This window comes from Rhizophagus irregularis, chromosome 29 (genome assembly GCF_026210795.1).
Source record: "Rhizophagus irregularis chromosome 29, complete sequence".
Taxonomy (NCBI): Eukaryota; Fungi; Glomeromycota; class Glomeromycetes; order Glomerales; family Glomeraceae; genus Rhizophagus; species Rhizophagus irregularis.
Window position 1 is genome coordinate 2,193,421 of NC_089457.1, and position 19,262 is coordinate 2,212,682.

The 19,262-nt window shown below is 25.2% G+C and overlaps 4 protein-coding genes across 4 annotated transcripts; all 4 read right to left on the bottom strand.

Annotated features, from left to right (window-relative positions):
• Positions 1-453: 453 nt before the first annotated feature.
• Positions 454-2,827, bottom strand: OCT59_019824 (uncharacterized protein; the record flags this gene model as incomplete). The annotated part of the gene is made up of 5 exons (XM_025310809.2): positions 454-662; positions 734-2,323; positions 2,416-2,433; positions 2,527-2,640; positions 2,725-2,827. The coding sequence occupies 5 exons, from the start codon at positions 2,825-2,827 to the stop codon at positions 454-456; spliced, it is 2,034 nt and encodes a 677-aa protein (XP_025178529.2).
• Positions 2,828-6,438: 3,611 nt separating this feature from the next.
• On the bottom strand, positions 6,439-7,433 carry OCT59_019825 (uncharacterized protein; the record flags this gene model as incomplete). The annotated part of the gene is made up of 8 exons (XM_025323499.2): positions 6,439-6,476; positions 6,540-6,575; positions 6,646-6,756; positions 6,857-6,892; positions 6,955-7,014; positions 7,082-7,126; positions 7,221-7,232; positions 7,337-7,433. 8 exons carry the CDS (start codon positions 7,431-7,433, stop codon positions 6,439-6,441), a joined length of 435 nt encoding a protein of 144 aa, XP_025178528.2.
• A 5,797-nt stretch (positions 7,434-13,230) lies between these two features.
• Positions 13,231-13,798, bottom strand: OCT59_019826 (uncharacterized protein; the record flags this gene model as incomplete). Its single annotated transcript, XM_066143797.1, has 4 exons — positions 13,231-13,351; positions 13,413-13,560; positions 13,646-13,663; positions 13,774-13,798. 4 exons carry the CDS (start codon positions 13,796-13,798, stop codon positions 13,231-13,233), a joined length of 312 nt encoding a protein of 103 aa, XP_066005511.1.
• A 3,281-nt stretch (positions 13,799-17,079) lies between these two features.
• On the bottom strand, positions 17,080-18,320 carry OCT59_019827 (uncharacterized protein). Its single transcript, XM_025309287.2, has 4 exons — positions 17,993-18,320; positions 17,766-17,906; positions 17,543-17,682; positions 17,080-17,462 (listed from the first exon to the last, which is right to left on the bottom strand). Exons 1-4 carry the CDS (start codon positions 18,252-18,254, stop codon positions 17,184-17,186), a joined length of 822 nt encoding a protein of 273 aa, XP_025178527.1. The 5' UTR covers positions 18,255-18,320; the 3' UTR covers positions 17,080-17,183.
• Positions 18,321-19,262: the final 942 nt, after the last annotated feature.

Sequence of the window (19,262 nt, forward strand, 5' to 3'; positions counted from 1 at the left end):
TGGATAGAACAGATTATATAGCAGATAGTACCTATTTTCGATATGTTGGGTTTCTAACAGAACGGATAAGTCCGGTTTATCGAGACCGCCTGTGTACAATCATGTATTAATTGAAAGATGATCATTGTTTTTTTAACAGTAAAATTAGATTTGGGATACATTCGGAAGTAGCGGGCATGATAAATTTACAATATTTTGTCTTTTCACTTCAAAATATTTACGTGAGCTGTATGTAGAATAGCTGTTTTCAAATCGGGAATATTTTAGATGAAATGAATATGTTTCATAATTGTATTTTATAAATATATATTTACATTTTAAGGATTATAGAGATAAACATTGATAACTGCTTTTATTTCCACATTTCCGAAAACCATCTTATTACGTTAATAAATAAATGAAAAAGTAATAAAATAATTAATGTAATTTAATAAATAGATTATTATTATTTTATTAAAATATTAATGTACTAATTAATTTAGGAAGTATCATTGAAAAAGTCAATCTACTCATTTTAGAAATATAATTTGTTGAATTTGATGGGGTAATATTGTAATAATAATAAGAACAATATTGATCGAGATATACTTTAGACTGATTTTTTTGTGGTTGTTTAACATCCTGCATTTTTACAATCTCTTTTTTATAATTGATTTTAATATCTAAAAAGTAAATAGTATAAATTAAAACAATATTTAATTAAATAAATTTGAGCTAGTATGATTAAACTTACTTGATGATGAAGAAGTAACTGTTGGTGTAACAGGATCGGGAGATAAGTGAATGCTTACGTCAAGTGCTTCAAGAATTGCGAAATAAGGAGAAGCAATACCATATGTCTGATATGGTGTTATCCATCTTGCATGAAGAATACCAATAGCCTTTCCTGTTTCATCTATAATGCTTGCTCCTGAATCGCCACAATCAAAATCTCCAGATTCAAATTTAAATGCCAATTGACGATCAAACCATTCAATAGGATAACATTTTTTACGTTTTTGACGAACTTCTGAATCTAATTGTGATTTCATATATCCAATAAAAATTTTTTGATCTGCGTTGTTATAACAAGGAATATGTTTTTCCATTTCTAACTTTTTTGAACTTTTTATACTTTCAATTGTTAAATTACAAGCAATAGCTTGATCAGTAGGAAGTAATTGTCCAAGAGTAAGTCCTGTAGTTCTTCCTACTTTAAAAACTCTCTTTTTATTATAATTAAAATTCTTCAATTCATTCAATTCACAACTAGTATAAGTACCTTTTAAACAAGTAGAAAGTCCAGCATTTTCAAAGTAACTTGAAGGAACTGAAAAGTTTTTTGAATATAGTTTACGATTTTTATTATCAAAGACACAAAATCCAGCATCAATACCATATTTCTTATTATCTATTTTAGAATGAAAATTTTTTCGTATTCCCTTTACATAAGTAGCAAGTTTCGAGTTTTGACTTTCTGCAAGATTTAAGTTTTCTTGCATTTTATTGATATTATCCATATGTTCATTTCCTCCTAACTTTGATAATTCTTGTAATTCTCGTAATCTTCTTCTTGGTTCAAACAGATCATTATATGAAGGCTGATAAATAGTAATCGTTTTTCTAGGATTTGATTCATTAAATTTGAGTACATGTTCACATGAAATAATACCAATCCGATTTGGAGAGTTATTTTCATAAGCAATAGCACTAAGAGTTCCAGTTGTATTTCGAGTTTCATTTGACCCTATGCCTATACTTGAACCTAACATAACATTTTCCTGATAACATTGACAATAGACCGCCTCAAAACTACTACAAGGCATTGCAGCACATGCTTCAATAACATCTGTTAAAAATCCACAAATTTTTTTTGGAAATATACCACCACATCCACGACGTAAAATACCTTTCTGACGAACATAAAATATAATTGCTGGATCTTCAGTAAACTTCCCACCGATTTGTTTATATCCAGTACTTATACCAACTAAATTATAATGTGCTTCACGAAACAACAGTCCTAATTCATTATCTAAAGCTTCATCAAAAAATTTCTTTAGATTCTGTGGAATCTTTATTGAACTTGGTAATGGATCACTAGAAGTAGCAAATCCAGTCTCCTCTGCGATAAAATGAATAACTTGGTCGTCTGCGATTATTTCTGTCCTGGCATATGGACAGTATAAACCACGCGTAATTACATAAATATTCCAATTAGTACTACCTACAAGATGATCTTCAATAGGTCGACCCCAAAATATATCTATAACATCATCCTTCATATACAGCTCATAGAGGCGAGCTTCAAGCGCATCACTCCAAAATATGGAACCTTTTATTTCTTTATTAAATAGATGAAATTAAAAATAATTATTAAAGAATTTGGATATACCCGATTCAATATTATTTAATTTAGTATTATTATTATTTTACCTGAATTATTATCATTTACTAAAAAAAAAAGAAAAACAATTAGTATAAATATATAAATACTTATAATCAAATATTATCTTGCTAACTAAAATTTAAATATCAAATTTTTACCATTATAAGATTCGTCCGAATAAGAATTTGAATTATTATATATTTCATCTTTGGACATATTACTTGATTCTAGTATTTTATTATTTTCATTAATTGAATTATTGAAATCTTTAACTAAAAGAAATAATCCATGAATTAATATCTTTGCAGAAACCTTGAATTTTTGAAAGGTATCGTTACGTTATTACTAAAACATACGTAAGATAAATTTAGGGTAACGTGACAATCCTTTTTTTTTAACGAATTGTTCTGATGTTAATCCAGTATCACAACGAGATTTCACATGACATTTTGACTGCATCTTTTTATAATATTGTTAATTCATTGAAAATATATATAGAAAAAGCGTATTATAGGTATTGCCACAGTATTTTAAAAATATCAAAAAAATATCTTAAAAAACTTAATTGTAAATATTAATATTCTCGTTATTTATGTATTAATTAATAACTAATGTTCCTTAAATATGTACCTTAATATAATTAATATAATTAACATTAAAATAAATTTCGGAGAAGCCTCTATTTATATATCATGTGATATCCAGTTTGATCTTTAATATAAACTCATTTTCACTCGCTTTTTTTCTTTCTTTAAAATAAACTTTTTTTAACTTTTTTAACTCCCCTCTCACTCTCTTTTTTCTTTTTAATAATAATAAACTTTTTTAACTCTTTTAACTCCCTTTTCAATCGCTTTTTTCTTTTTAAAAATAAACTTTCATTAACTTTTTTTAACCCTCCTTCACATGTTCAAAAAAATATTTTTTTTTAACTCACTTTTTCCTTTCTGTTATTCCTATTTCCCTCCCTTTCCTTCTTTCATATTTTGTTTAAAAAAAGAGTTGAAAAGTACCCACAAAAAAAATTAAATTCTATAATGAAATATTATAAAATTTTGATTTTTTTTCCTTTAGGCGGCTCCTGGATGTAAGTTTTCAAAAAAAAATTTTTTTTAAAAATTTATTTTAACGAAATATTACTAACAATTCTTTTTTTTTTCTTTTTTAGATTTTCCTCGGGTCTCTTTTGGTGTGCAAGATTCATTCTCAGTAGGTTTTTTTTTCTCTATTTTAATTTATTTATTCTAACGAAACATGAAATATTTTGAATTTATCTTTTTTTTCATTTTTTTTAGATGGGCTTGGATGCATGAAATAGGAAATTGGAACTATATTTTTTCGAATTTAATTCTTTTAATGAAATATTTCATTTTTAGACAACTGAAGAATCACTTTGAATATAAATTTCGGTAAATAAAACAAAGATTTTTTTCAACGAACTCTACAAAAGTTTGATTTTCCTTTTTCTAGGAAACTTTTCGGTGTGAGATGAGATTTTAATGGAAAGAGTTTTTTAAATGATTTTTTTATGGAATATTTTGTTACTTTTTTTTTTTAGGATATTGACTATGAGGTACCTTTCTAAGCTTAGGAATATTGTTGAGTATCGTAGAGTTGATTTGGGCCAAACTAACTTGTTAATTAGATAAAGACATCGTTCAAAGATCAAGACCAAATATCTTTCGATAAATCAATGGATGATGATTGGACACTGGACACGTGAGATTTTGGTTGAAAATAATTGATTTTTTTTATTATATATACTAGGTCCCAGCTCATTTTAGTGTTTAGACAAACAATTACTGAGATATCAGATATGTATTAATTTCATAAAGATCATAGAAATTTCAAACTTTTTTTTGTAAGTTTGAATGGTTTGGAAAAGAAAAAGTTTCATCATGAAACTTTACTTTTTTATTTATTTTTTTTTTTAAAAAAAAAACATTTTGTTATGTTCCTCTAATTTCTTTTTGCAGATTCGGTTGACTACTGGATGATGAATTTTTATTTAATTTTTTTTTTTTTTGGACTTCAGAAGGTATTTCAATGAAAAATTTTTTATAATTTTTTTTTATTTGGCAGGTTAACTTTTATTTACTTTTTTTTTTAGGAAATCAGTTCTAACGTGGACTCGAAACTTTAATTTAAAAAAAAACACTTATATTATTGTTATATTTTTATTTTCGTAGGAATGCAGTTATATCAAGTAAGTATCGAAATAAAATTGAAACTTTTATTAAAAAAAATGTAAGAACTTCAGTTCCAAGTTCTCTGAAAACAAAATTCAAAACATTTATTTAAAAAACGGTTTCAGCATTTTTGTATTAACTTTTTTTTATCTTTTTGTAGGAACTTCAGCTCCGATGGTGATACCAAGTTCGCCATCATGATATCATGTGATAATAGATATTAATAACCACCGCAGTTCAATTTGCTAGTATAACTGATCTTTTTTTCACTTTTTTTCACCTGTCCTTTTACTTCCCTTTTACTTCTCGTCCTTTCTCTTTCTTTTGTTCTTTTATTCATCCATCTTCCACCCTTTCCTTTCATGTGTGTACGTACTTTTAATTTATATTATTTGGATATTTTGGTGCTCTTCCGTAATATGAATTAATTGTAAGTCATAATATCTCAAAAATGATGGTAGTGTGGGTATATATTGGATTTCTTTTTCAACAAATTTTAAGAGAAATATTAATTAATTAAGACAGCTCTTCAGTTCTTTGGACGCAGGATTTTGTTTTATTTTATTTTTTATCTATCTTTCAAAGAACAGTTACTTCTTTTTCTTTTTTTAGGCGATTGACTCTCAAAACATGTGGGAAATTTGGTAGGAATGGCAAAATTTTTAAAATTTGCTTTTTTAATGAAACTTTTAATAAACTGTTTCAATTTTTTTATTTTTTAGATGTCAGATCTTTCTTTGGATGAGTAAGTTATCAATCCCTTTTTTGGGTTTTATAACGAACTGTCTGTTTCTTTTTTTTTAAATGAAACGCGTGGAATTCTGGTAAGATTTATTTTTATTTTCTTTTTTTTTATTTTATAACTAATTTTCATAGTTGTCTTTTCTTTGTAGATGGTTTGGTTATTCAGATATTGAATGCATGGAAACTTGATGAGGAGAATTAAGTTTCGATGTTAAAAATTTGAAAACTTTAACAAAAAAGATGTTATTTTTATAATAATTTATAGATAGATTCGGATGTGTAAATTTTTATCCAATTGTATTATCAATTATTTTTTAGGTATGACGATTAGAACAATTTCTAGGTGGATAGAATAGTTTTACACTAAACATTTGAGTAGAATTAAGTATAATGGTATAATTTGTAATATAATATAAATATTTAATAGATTATAAATTTTCAGTAAAAAATTGTTAATATATCATTTTGATATTTATGTGACATTGTAAATATACTGTATTAAATCCTAATGTGATATCTTCAGGATTCGTATAATAATGTAATAATAACATTGTAACGATAACTGTGATGCACCATTATTTTTACCGTTACTTAATGGTAACTGTCTCGTGTAGGAATATAAACGATTATAATATTGGTGTTTTAATGATATCTTATCAATATCATATTGACATCGGAAAAAATTTTATAGTTTCTGCAAAGATCGTTATATAATAATAAAAATTAATTTCAATAAATACTTACCATCATCAGGAATACTAAAATTATAAGCATTACTATCATAACTTTCATAACATGCTTTAAAAACCATATTATTAAATAGAATCATTAAGTTGATATGTTAATATTTTAAAACGAGAGTTTATGTAAGATAAACATACTTTTTATCAGGCTAATATCACGTGATCTAGAATCAGAAAATCTACTGTTCATTATCGGGTTTCTTTTTTCTCTTTTTTCTATAAAATATTAAGAAAGAAGATTAGCGAACATAATATATATTCATGAAAAATATGACATCTATTAAAAATTATTGACTAAAAAAGAAAATAATTATTCAATAATTATTAATAGCTTTATAAAACTTATATCACAGTAACGCATCAACGCATCTTCCGGATATATTATTATTATATATCATGCAATTAAATTCCTCCAAAGATACTTACGAATATCTAAAATTTAAATGAGTTATTAATACAAAATCTATTAAAAGTTTAAACTATTTAAATATTTACCATGAAGATTTGGATTGTTCTGTACATCATATTTTTCTATAATAAAAAGAATATCAAAAAACTTATATAATTTATTATAGTTAAATTTTTAAAATTATATACATACCAATAATAAAATATTGATGATACTTCATTATTTGTTTTTGGACTATATAATATTTTTCCTCTCGATGTTGGATTATTCCTTGAATCGCTTCTTGAATTTCTCTTTGAATATCTATAAAAAAATTTAAAAAGTTATTATTATTTAGTTAATTTATTTAGCTAGTTAATCATCAATTCAACAAGACTGAAATTCGAAATATAGGTCAACTTACACTCATTTGATAAGAAAGATTTTTCATTGCTTATATCTAAATTTATTGAAATAAATTAGCTTATTTATTTTATTGCAAAAGTTAAATATTTACCGTACCTTTAATAATGTTATTTGCTTTATTATTATTATCATCATTTGTATTATCAAAGTCATCGACTAAAAAAAAAATAATAATAATTAATATTATTGTTATTTGTATTGTATTTATAAGATATATACTTACTATTATCAGGAATATTGAAGTCGTCGTATAATTTACTATGAAATTCTTTTAAATAAAAGAAAAATAATAATGATAATAAGTACTATATATTTTGTATATATCTGTATATGATATAATAACTTAAATAAGTGAAATATACCTTCGTCTTGTTCTATTATTATTATAACCAAACATAAAACAATTTATGCATACATGCAATGTTAATGATACGTTTTAAAATAAACAACGAAAGATTTAAATAAATGACTTTCGTACCTTCTGTACATTTTTCTTCTGTACATTTTTCTTCTGTTTGAGCTTTATTTAAAAAGTTACTACTAAAAATTCCTAAATTATCACTTGCATTTGGCATATTTTGATATAATATATTGATTTTTTCCTTAAGTGTATCAATATCTGGTCTTTTTAATGGATCATTATCCCAACATTGAATTATTAATTCTTTATATTGTGTAGGAGTTCCCGTTATTATTTCTGGTCTCATTCCGCTTATTATATTCGTGGCAAGGTTATTGTCTCTTTCATAATTAAAAAATGGTGGTTGTCCAGCTGAAATTTCCCACATGAGCATTGCAATACTATAAATATCAGATTTAAAAGTAGTTTCGTTTCCATTAATGACTTCTGGTGCTATATAAAGAAGATTACCATATATACTTTCTGTTGATTTACCAGCGGGGCCACAAAACCCAAAATCACTAATAAACCAAGAATTGGTATCATAGCAATCATATAATATATTTCCTGAATGTAAGTCTCTATGAATTAAATTTTCTTTATGAATGCTGACAAGTGCTTTTATGATATTAACAGTAATTTTTATTCTTTCTTTCCATATAAGTTTATCATGATTTTTTCGTAAATATTCTCTTAAATTTATATCTAATTGTCTCATTATAAGTATGTAATCTCCATTTAATGGATCTTGAGTTAAGCCAAAACAACGTACTATAAAGTCATACTTATTACTTAGGATTAGATGGTATTTGGCCTAAAAAGGTCAATATTACGTAATTATTAAATTCATTTTTAAAAAAACAAAATACTTACAAATCACGTACCTCGTTAAACCAACTTTGATTTGCACTCTCAAGATTTTCTAACTTTTTAAGTATTACTTTATGAGTTCCAATTCTTTTTAATTGTTGCTTTACAGAGTCCCATTCATAAAAATATCCATCAATCCAATCTGCTGTATAAATTTCTGAAAACCCACCTTTAGTTAAATATTTAATATTTTGTAAATTATAATATGGGATCCATTCAATAATTTTATCTGGTGAGAGTGTTTCTAATTGACATTTCTGTATTAAATTATCAATATCACCATTTCCAGATGTCCAATTTGAAAAGTTTGCTTTTAAATAATTTTTAACACAATGTTCACAATATAATGTAGCAAAACATTCTTGGTTACAATTTTCACAAATTCTCCTTGTTCCTTCACTTAAAAGTACTTTTTTTTTATCATAATATTTAGTAAGTGAATTTATTGCCTCGGCTTTTTCATCTGTCGTAAATAATTCATCAGTAAGAATTATTTGTTTTATAAATTCGTATTGTTTGTATACGTTATCGCAAATATCATAATCCAAAAATGCATTTGTTCTATTATGTATTTCATCAATTAAATCTTCTCTAATAACGGCGGCATTAAAGGACGTTTTTTTTTGTTAAAATAACTTGAAAATAAAAGTATGGAATTGAATCTGAGTAAAAACAAAAACCACTCCTTAATTATATATAACAAAAATATATCGCGTAACTGTATGATGCTTGCTTTAATAGTATAATCAAATTAAGTAATTTAATTCTTTAATTACTATATCTGATATGCTTTTTTTGTTTGATTTATTTTCATCAAACGCCAAAAATTCTAATTTAGGAGGATGTACAGGTTAAACAGTATTACATTCAACATTTATTATGTTTGTTCAACCGACAATCTTGCAAAGCATCGTGAACCGAAAATAATTTAACTTTTTAATATTATAAAAACTAAACAATATTAAGCAATTTATAAAGGATAATTTCAGGCAAAATATTGTTTTAATTTACCATTTAGAAATTTATTTAATTTATTTAAATATATTAAAATTTAAAAAATTACTAAAATCAAGATTATGGAAGTCAAAACAAACGAATTCTTAGAAACACTTACAACGGAATCAGATGTTCAATGAAGTTCCAAAATTGGTTTATTTGTGATTTACATCCATTAATATTACAAATGTGATACAAACATTCCTTTTAAATAAGAATATTCTGCTTACAATAAACAATAGTCAGAGACACTAAAATGCGCCAAATCTCATATTTTTTGTGTAAAAACCATATATCGATAAATATATATATATATATAATTGTACAATAAATTTAAGCGAAGTCGATGGTTTGCTCTATGTTTACAACTTTTACTAGGGATTTGAATCGATTCAATCGAAAATTGAATCTCGATTTTCGTTTAAACCATATTTATATTTTTTCTAAGAAAATTTCATAATTCTTAGGAATTTCTCAAATTTTTATCCCCTAAAAATCACTCTGAAATCTGTGGCTTTGTGTTTAGAATAGGGCGTATTTATTTTACTGAAAATTGTTTCACTAACAATCAGCTCACTGACAGTTATTTAACAGATAGGATCATTTTGTTTCACTGACGGTCATCACCAACAAATACTAAATAAATAACTTTTTATAATAAAAAGATTCATAAATTATTTTTTTGTATATTAATTATTCATATTTAATTTATTTAACGTATAATGTATAATTCATATTATAATACTGTTTATAAACAGTAAATGCTTAATGTACTGTATTTATACTAAACAAAAAAAAAATACTTAAAGAATTTAACATAATATAGATAATATAGATAAACACTTTTAACATTAGGCCAGGCCAATAGGATTTTCTGTTTAACAAGAGTTTTTATTGAAAAAAGAGGGGGGCAGGGGGCCAAAAATAGTTTACAAAATTTTTTAAATTATTTTTACTATTAAAAATTTTGAAAATAAGAGGAAGTAATAAAAAAGAAATCATTTTCATGGGGGGAATAAAATATAAAAATTTTTTTTAATATGTATAAGAAACCAAAATTTTTGAGGGAGAGGAAGGGATTTAAAAAAAATTAATAAAACTTTGCTTTTTTTGTTGTCTATCTAAATTTAAAATTTCTGAGGGGAGGGATCATTTTGTTAAACAGAAAATCAAATTGATATTAGTTATAATTTTTACTATAAGCGCTGAACGCATAAATAACAAGATTATACGCTATGTATAATTATTATTATCATTTAGCCACATAGGCTCATATTGAACATCCTATCCATTTATTTTATTCAGACATACAATAATCCATATATGATCATACGATAATTTAAGTAAGTAGAATAAAAAAAATAAAACAATCACTTAAAATAAACTTATTTATACATTTATATAAACTTTTTAAACTTTTATATAATAAACTTTTTTTAAACTTTTACATATAATTTTTTTTTAAAACTAATACATAAACTTTTTTAACTCTCAATATGAACTAAAAAAAGCTAGGATCATGCAGATTTTCATAGACCGATACTTTTATTAGCCATAGCAATAACACATGATTGATAAAAAAAAATGGCGTAAATGAATATTTTGTAGGAAAAATTTAAAATAAAGCAAATAAAAATGAAATTTATAGAAAGCTTATTTATGATGTTATTAATTAATGCATGATCAAAAACGTCAGAACGATAATAGCCCTGTTCAATTCCGGTCGGTCGCATTTTTCGGTCAGATTTAAGTTAATTTTGATCGGGCTGATCAGTTTGTACAACGCAACCATTTTCTGAACTTTTAGCCCAATTTTTTTTTGGGTTTTTTGGTCGAACGCCAAAAATAACCAACCAAAATTAGATAATTTCTGTTTACGTGACATTTAAGAAAAAAATATATATCAATATAAGGAGTTCGAACTCTAAAGCAGTTCAATTTGCGATCGAAAATAAAAAAATTTTATTGGATAATTTTTGTACAACAAAATCCGACCGAAAAATGCAACCGACCGGAAATGAACAGGGCTAATATGTATTTATTGGATGGGGGTATCGGTCTTCGACCGATATTTCTATTCACGGCCCCTTTACATGTATGGCTGTATAGTTCAGTTCTCACTGGCGGTAATTATTTTTCACGCACAGGATTTTGCGGTATCTCACAAAAAATCAACATATCCTTTTATGATTGGGCGTGAATGTATCACAGTAGAGCGCCTTTAACACGAATTTTTATTGAAAAATTATCTCACTGCTTCTCAACACATTAACAAAAAGTAAACTTTCTATCGTCATACTTTCGATTTATTATAACAGTAATAGTTTTCATATATTTTCATAGTTCAAGATAAAAAAGTCAAAATTTTACTTTATTAACTGAGAAACATTTATAAGATTTTTATATAATTAGCAAATTTAAGAAATTGAAATGCTATTTTACTTTGTTTATATACAAGAAAAAAAAATTGCATAGAATAAAATAATAATTTTTGAGAAATATTATTATTAAATTGTTTTAAACTCAAAGAAAAGCTTATACTGAAAAATTAGTTTTTATTTTCACTTTTATATTTCAATCCTCGTTATTTCACCCCGCGTACATACAAGTATAATTCTAGGTGCTTGTCAATTGTCACATACTTCGCTATTGTTACTTTCAATCAAATTACATTATACCGGAACTTTTTTTTAGAACAAAATAATGTATCAGGTATATTAAATTAAAATAGATTTGAATATATTAGTAAAATCCATAATATAAATGACGGGAACACGTGATGATCTATATAAACGAACTAATAAAATTAATCTCACATGATCAATCTAAGTACTTCAGACGAATCAGACGTTTATGTCAAACGCCGGTCAATGAGTCACGTGGGAACGAATTTTGTTGGGAGCGTCACCGGAAATTCCAACGCTCTTAAAGCATTCTTTGAAGCAGTTGTAGGAGGGAGCTATTAGATTTTCTTCAAAAAGATGTATCCGTACTCTTTTTGTTCCCTCTTTCCCCTTTTTTAATCTTACCCATTGCGATATATTTTTCGTTTTCTTTGTCCTCTTTTTCCTAAACAACATGTTATTGCTAACTTAATAGATTTTTTTTTTAGGTTAGTTCTACACTTTGCTTAGGGACTCCTTCTCGATTAAGGTTTTCCTCTAGATAAGCAGGCCAAACCCATATGCTTAAAATAAATAACAGCCAAAGCAGTTCGTTAATTGGCGTAGATATTAACGGTCTTTACGAAATGATATATTAGAATTTATTAGTTATGATTCATTGTACATTATAAAAATAAAGATAAAAGTAAACTATGATTTGCCAATCACACGAACAATTTCAATTAAATAAACAGAAAGCGGAAAAATAATTTATTCTTAAATATTGACGTGTCGTATAATTTTTAGAATAAAGAACATTCCCAAATATGACTCTTACGCTTCCTAATATAATATTTCTAGAATAAAAAATATGAAAATATTAAATACAATTAAATTACCTATAACCTCTAAATAATGAGATTAGTCTTTTGAAAGAGTAGAAGAATCTTTTAACAGTTTAACCTATGAATTTATAAATATAAAAAACAAAGCTTAATGCATTAATTATAAAAATCTTTGATGCCCAAAATAGTTATAAAAAAATTTTACCGGATATATGATTTGCAGTAACCATGCCCATTCACATAGAATTAGGCGATGAAAGATTTGTAGCTCTCAACGTCTCCAACAAGTACAAGGGAAATCGGAAATACTTTTGATTCTCTTGTAAAAGTACTAGAGGATCCAGCCACGACCAGTTCGTTATGGCCTATTTACTATAAAAAAATAATGATGATGTAGATTTTTAAATACCTGATCATATGCGTAAATATGGTAAATATGGTTAATGTAACATTCTCAAATTAAAATAATCAGATTGTTAAAATCACAAACCCGCTAAAGAAAAACGAAAAGAGAAAAACTGTGATCATATTGTGATATTTTAAAGAAAATCTAGCAATGTGAATAAATCTAATTAGTATATTTTGTATATGTTAAGAAGCACATCTTAAAACACAATCGTATTTTAACTAACAAAATTTCTTTCTAGCAACATTCTTTCTAATAAGTAGCGCACCTTTCAGCCCGAAAAACAGTACCATCCTCTATTAGATTATTTACACTTTCAAAATATCTAGGAAGTATCATCCATAACGACCGTAAAGAGTTTAAAGCTCTCAAACTATTGAGAAAATATGAAGGAATATGTATTTGGTACGAGCAGAAGGAGGCTGAATCATCACCTTATACGCTTTAATTGCAGGAAACATCTGGCTCCAACAAATATCCTTTTTCTGTTATGATATATGAAACCTTTTTGTAATTCGCGTGTAATCGATCGAGCATTGTAGTAAAAGTGGTTCGGTAATCTGTTATAAGCATAATTTTTTCCTAAAGTCCGGCACCAATAAGATTTATCAATGTTATTAAATAAAAAGTTCAAGCCATAACAACAAAATTTTCCTTTTAAATTTACCTTTGCGCTTATAATAAGCTGTAGGTGAAAGTGAATTCTAAACGGGGAAGCGTCGAGTAATATTATTTCAGTTCATCAAGATGTAATGATCACGATGAATAATTCATTGAGAAAACATCGACAAATACTTTCGACCGATATCTCTTTTCCCATTTTCTCCATCCAACAACTATTTAAAAATTTTTGTTTTGTTATTAAATAAATAATAATTTCAATTTGAACAAATTTTATTAGTGTAATTTGACAGTAAAAAAAAAAAAGAGAGAGAGAATCCTTATGAACGATATTCCTAGGATGCCTTTCGACATAAACTTAAGAAAAACATTACGTATTCCGATTACGGCAGGGTAATAAATAAATATGTATTTATTTAATACACGTGCCAAATATGGCCAGTATTAAATTTATAGTTCAATGATATTGCATATTACAAACAATGAATAGATTACAACAATATTATTTCCAAGATTTTTTTTTCTTTTTAAGGAGGAAGGTTTAAATTTTATTTTAATATTTAGATAGATAAAAAAAAAAAAAAACGAATTCGGGTTTTTTAGAAATTCTTTACTGGATAAGGAAACCCAAAAAAAAATAATTTTTTTTTTTTCAATTTCATTGATTCTTTTACTGGATAAGGAAAAACCAAAAAAAAAAAAAATATTTTTATTTGTCATCTAATAATATTCAAAATACAATGGATTTTTTTAATTACTGCAATTACACGCACGTTACACGTATGCTGTAAAGAAAAAAAAAAAAAAAAAAAAATTTTTCTTTTTGTCAATGAAACTTTATAAAGTTATGAGCTATTAATAAAATCTTTTTTTTTTCTTGGGTATACGGACCCAAGGAAAAGAATATTTTTTTTTATATAAGAGAATGAAAATTACAACCAATAAAAAAATTTTTTATATTTTTTTACAGAAAAACAAAATTATAGAAAGAAGTTGTTAAAGAAACTATTTTCGTAAAATTCACGTGTGAAATCTCTTACGCCAATAGACAAGGAAATTTTTTTTTTATGTCTGCAATATAAATAAATATAAATAAATACGCGAAATCGATTTAAGATTCAAAACAATTAAAATGATTGGAAAATTCAAAAATTTTTTTAAAATAACTTAAAACGGAAATCAAATTTTTTGAAACGGGATATTCTTTTTAAAAGATCTTAACCAAAAAAGCTTTACAATTTAATAACTTGATAACTTCAATAGAAACAAATTTAGAAATTAGAAATTTTAAAGAAAAAAAAAACGGTTCGTTTAATAAAAAAAAAATACCCCTGAAAATCTAAATCAAATGATGAGAAAAAAAAGTTAAATAATCTTTAAGTTTTTGTGACAAAGTATAATAAGATGTTTTTTTTAATAGCGTGCCCCATAAAATTTTCTTGTTAACTTGATTGGTAAATTATTTATCATTATGAAACGATTGAAACGTGTAGCGACATCATTAAATCATTTATTCGATTTGATGATAACAATGACAAATACTATCAATAAGGTTTGGGGACGTACGTGTCGTGTGAATTTTTTAACGTGCATATAATAGTAATAATAGTAACTAGAAAATACTGGTGCATTTTTTTTATGAATAGAGTTTAGTCGAATGCATGATGATAATTTATTATTATTATTATAATTTATTATTATTATTTTATATATTTTATATTTTATTATTATATATATATATTTTTTATATATTCATTGTATTTTATATTTTATTTTATTTTATTTTATTTTATTATATTTTATTTTATTTTATTTTATTTTATTTTTTTTATTTTTTTATTTTTTTATTTTTTATTTTTTTCTTTAATCAATCTATTTATGGATTCTCGTGTCGTTAATTTACATGCATAAAAATTTTTGACGTTTGAAACTCAAAGAAAAAAAGAAAAAAGGAAATTCATTCATGTAAAGTTTATTTCCATTGTTCTATTTGCATATCATTTATATTATTTGTATGGCTTATGGCTTACTATAATCTATAATCATAAAATCTTTTTTAAAAAACATTGAATTCATTATATACATAAAGTTTATATATATATATACAGTATATTATATTATATATTATATATATATATTATTATATTATATTACCATATTACATAATTACATAATTCCTTACGAACAATTCTTTATAAAATCCCAAGCTGATTTCCCTTCATTAATCTTATTATAAAAAAGTTTTTAAAACAATAATAAAACAAAAATAAATACAAAAATATCTTTTAAATAAATTATTCCTTTCTAATAATTAATAACCAAAATGGTTTTATTACATTATAAAATTTATAATAAATCGCGTTTTTTTATTCTTAAACATGAAATCACAACAAAACGTGAATAAATTATTAAAATTAAATCAATTTATAAAATTGAAATATTTAATATTTATAAAAAAAAAAAATTATAAATATTAAATTAAAAAATTACTACTTACTCTTAGAAGTCTTTTCTTTACTTCTAAGAGTAAAATGATGATGATGGATACAATTATCCTCATCATCTTATTCTTCTTATTCACAATATTATAAATTTTTATTTATTCTTTTATTTCGGGTTATTTACGGGGATGATTTTTACTTGTGGTTTTTGTGGGTTTTGGTTTCTTTTTGTTTGTATTTTTATTGGACTTCTATTATTATTTATTTATTTATTTTAATAAAATTGTTTCATCAAATGAACACTTTTTTTTTTTTAATTTACGTTAGACGCGTAACGTTACATTACTGCGCTTTGAATAATTTTAAACCCGTGTAACATTTTTACAATGTGTTACACGTGGAAAAGTAATACCGCAACACTTTTTTAAAATTGTTACATTTGCAAATTTACGTATGATAGGTTGTAACATTGAAAGAATTATAAGCAAAATTATTTATGACCAAGATTTAAAATGACCCAAAATTATATTTCTTTTACTTCAAAAAATTTGCCCAAAACTTAATTCTTAAAATTGTTACGTTGACAAATTAAATTTCGTCAAATATCGCTACACATGTATTAATTTCAGTAAATAGTAACATTGAAAAAGAATTACAAGCAAGAAATATTTGGGATGAAAATGTTTATAATCCAGGAATCAAAATGACCCAAAACTATATATTCTTCTAATTTAATTCTCGTTTTGCTTTAAATTTGCCCAAATCTTTGATTTAATAAAATTGTTACGTTGGCAAATTGAATTTCGTCAAATATCTTTACACATGTCGTATAATTTCGGTAAGTAGTAAATTGACATTTTAAGAAAAGAATTACGAGAAAAAATATTTATGAAGAAATGGTTTAATCTGAGCCCAAATCTTAATTCAATAAAAATTGTTACAAATTAAATCATACAAATTTACGTGTGGGTAGACCAAAAATTATACTTCAATAAAATTGTTACGTTGAAAAATTGAATCCCGCCAAAAATCACATGATAAAGTTGAAAAAGAAATTTTTGAAATTTTTTTATTCATATTGTATATATACTGTATATATCTAAACAAAGATAAAATAATAATAATAATAATAATCATCACATTTCAAATAAATTCAAATAAATCATCATGATGTTTAACTAAAAGTACAAAACCATAAGCTGTAATAGCAGCGAAAAATCCAACAAAAATAGATTGCATAGCACTCCAAATAGCTTTACTAGGATAAACATAAAGTGCTTTAATGTATCCAAATAAAATAAAACAAGCAAATGTAACTCCACTACTTATATATAAACCAAGTATGCTATCTCTAATAAAGAAATATGGAATTAATGGAATTAATCCGGAAACGAAATATGATGTTCCAATGATTGCCGAACTCTGTGAAAATATTTTAATAAACTTAATAAAAAATATAAAAATATAAAAAAATATATATGATTACAAAAATAATAACTCACCAAAAAACGTGCATGATCAGGTTTTTCGATTTCTGATTCGAATTTCATTCTAAAATCTACAAAATTCTCTGGATTATTGCTGAGTTTTTCGATAATCGGCGCTAAAGATTGAGCATCTAATTCATATGGTTGCATAACATCTATAATTACGAAAAAAAAAATAATGTTTAATTTTTAAAACAGTTTATCATACATATTCTTTATAAAAAAAAAAACCATTTACCAATCATTTCTTGAATTTCGGCTTCTATATTATTTTTGACATCAAGTATTTCATTACTTCTTTCTATCCAAAAATGTTGTTCGGCAGCTTTTAATGTTGCCCATCCACCTACTGCTTTTGATATCGTACTTGCCACCAATTCTAAAAAAAACAAAAGATAGTTTATCAGAAATCAAGTGTCTAGCAATCCCTTTATCAACATGCTTCAAGTATCGTCTCGAACTTACGAGCTAAACATCCTAAAATTACGAGATGACGATTTCCTAGGGATGACAATCCCGCAGCTAACGCAAAAGGTACCGTTAAACCATCCGCTAATCCAATAGTTATATCTCGAATAATATGTGAACGATTAAAACGTTTTTCTACACGGTGAACTGTTTCTGTCCTTTCTGCTCTTTCTGCCTCTTCTTCATTAGGTACTGTTTCGTATTGATGTGATGAAGTATCATTAGAAGATGGATCTGCTACTTCCACTATTGATGACATATCGTAATAATCTCTTTGAAAAAAAAAGAAATCCCTTTTTTTATTATTAAAAAAAAAATTTTTTTTTTTAATGGGAAATGGACAAATGGAGATATTTATATTAAATTGAGGTGCAGGACACTTAACTCGTTCGATATTTCGTTCAAATGTATCATTCGCATATTCGAAACTTAAAGTGGTAGGGATCTGTAATCATTGCAATCATTTGAATCATTTGTAAAAAAAAATTTATCAGTCATATCTCCGTTTTAATATTATTATGGAATGGGATAAGATACACAATTTTACACATACAGAAAACTATAAAACATCAATAAGTCAATCATAAGAGGAGTGAGGTCTCGTGCACATATTTTCATGTTGTGTAATAAATCTTATTTCATTAGAAACAATTACTAATTTTATTTTATTGATCCGGTAAAAAAAAAAACCAAATAAAAATAATTATTTCAGTTTATTTATTTTATTTATTTGTTTAGAACAAATTTATTACCTCAATTTTTTTTATTTTAAATTTCTTTTTTTTCTAACAAATTTCATAATGTTGTACGAGAAAATTACGTCAAAATTTGGTCGTCAAAATCCGGTTAGGGATTACTTAGCCTCAAATAAATATCAGCAAATCGAAAATCCTTTCTATATTGAACTTATCTTTTTCTTAATTCACGAGTTAAATGTGTGGGAAAAAAAAAAAAATAATATAACGCCAAAATATGCATAATATGACAATTATATGCAATTTACTTATTTCCGAAGAGGCTGTGACGCCGTGTATACTTTCAAACTTTACCTTTATTGCATTCTTCCACTAAGCTGATTTATCGAAAGAATTTAAAATTCTTTCCTTTTTGTAAGTATCGCAGTTATATGAGACAGTTTCGGGACATGTGATAGATGTAGAAATTAGATTGATATTTTTTGATAGATAAAGTGTTATTGTAGATAATGAGAAACTTTTTTATGTGATCCCTTTGTAAGGAAATAAAAGGGGGGAACACTTTGTAATTC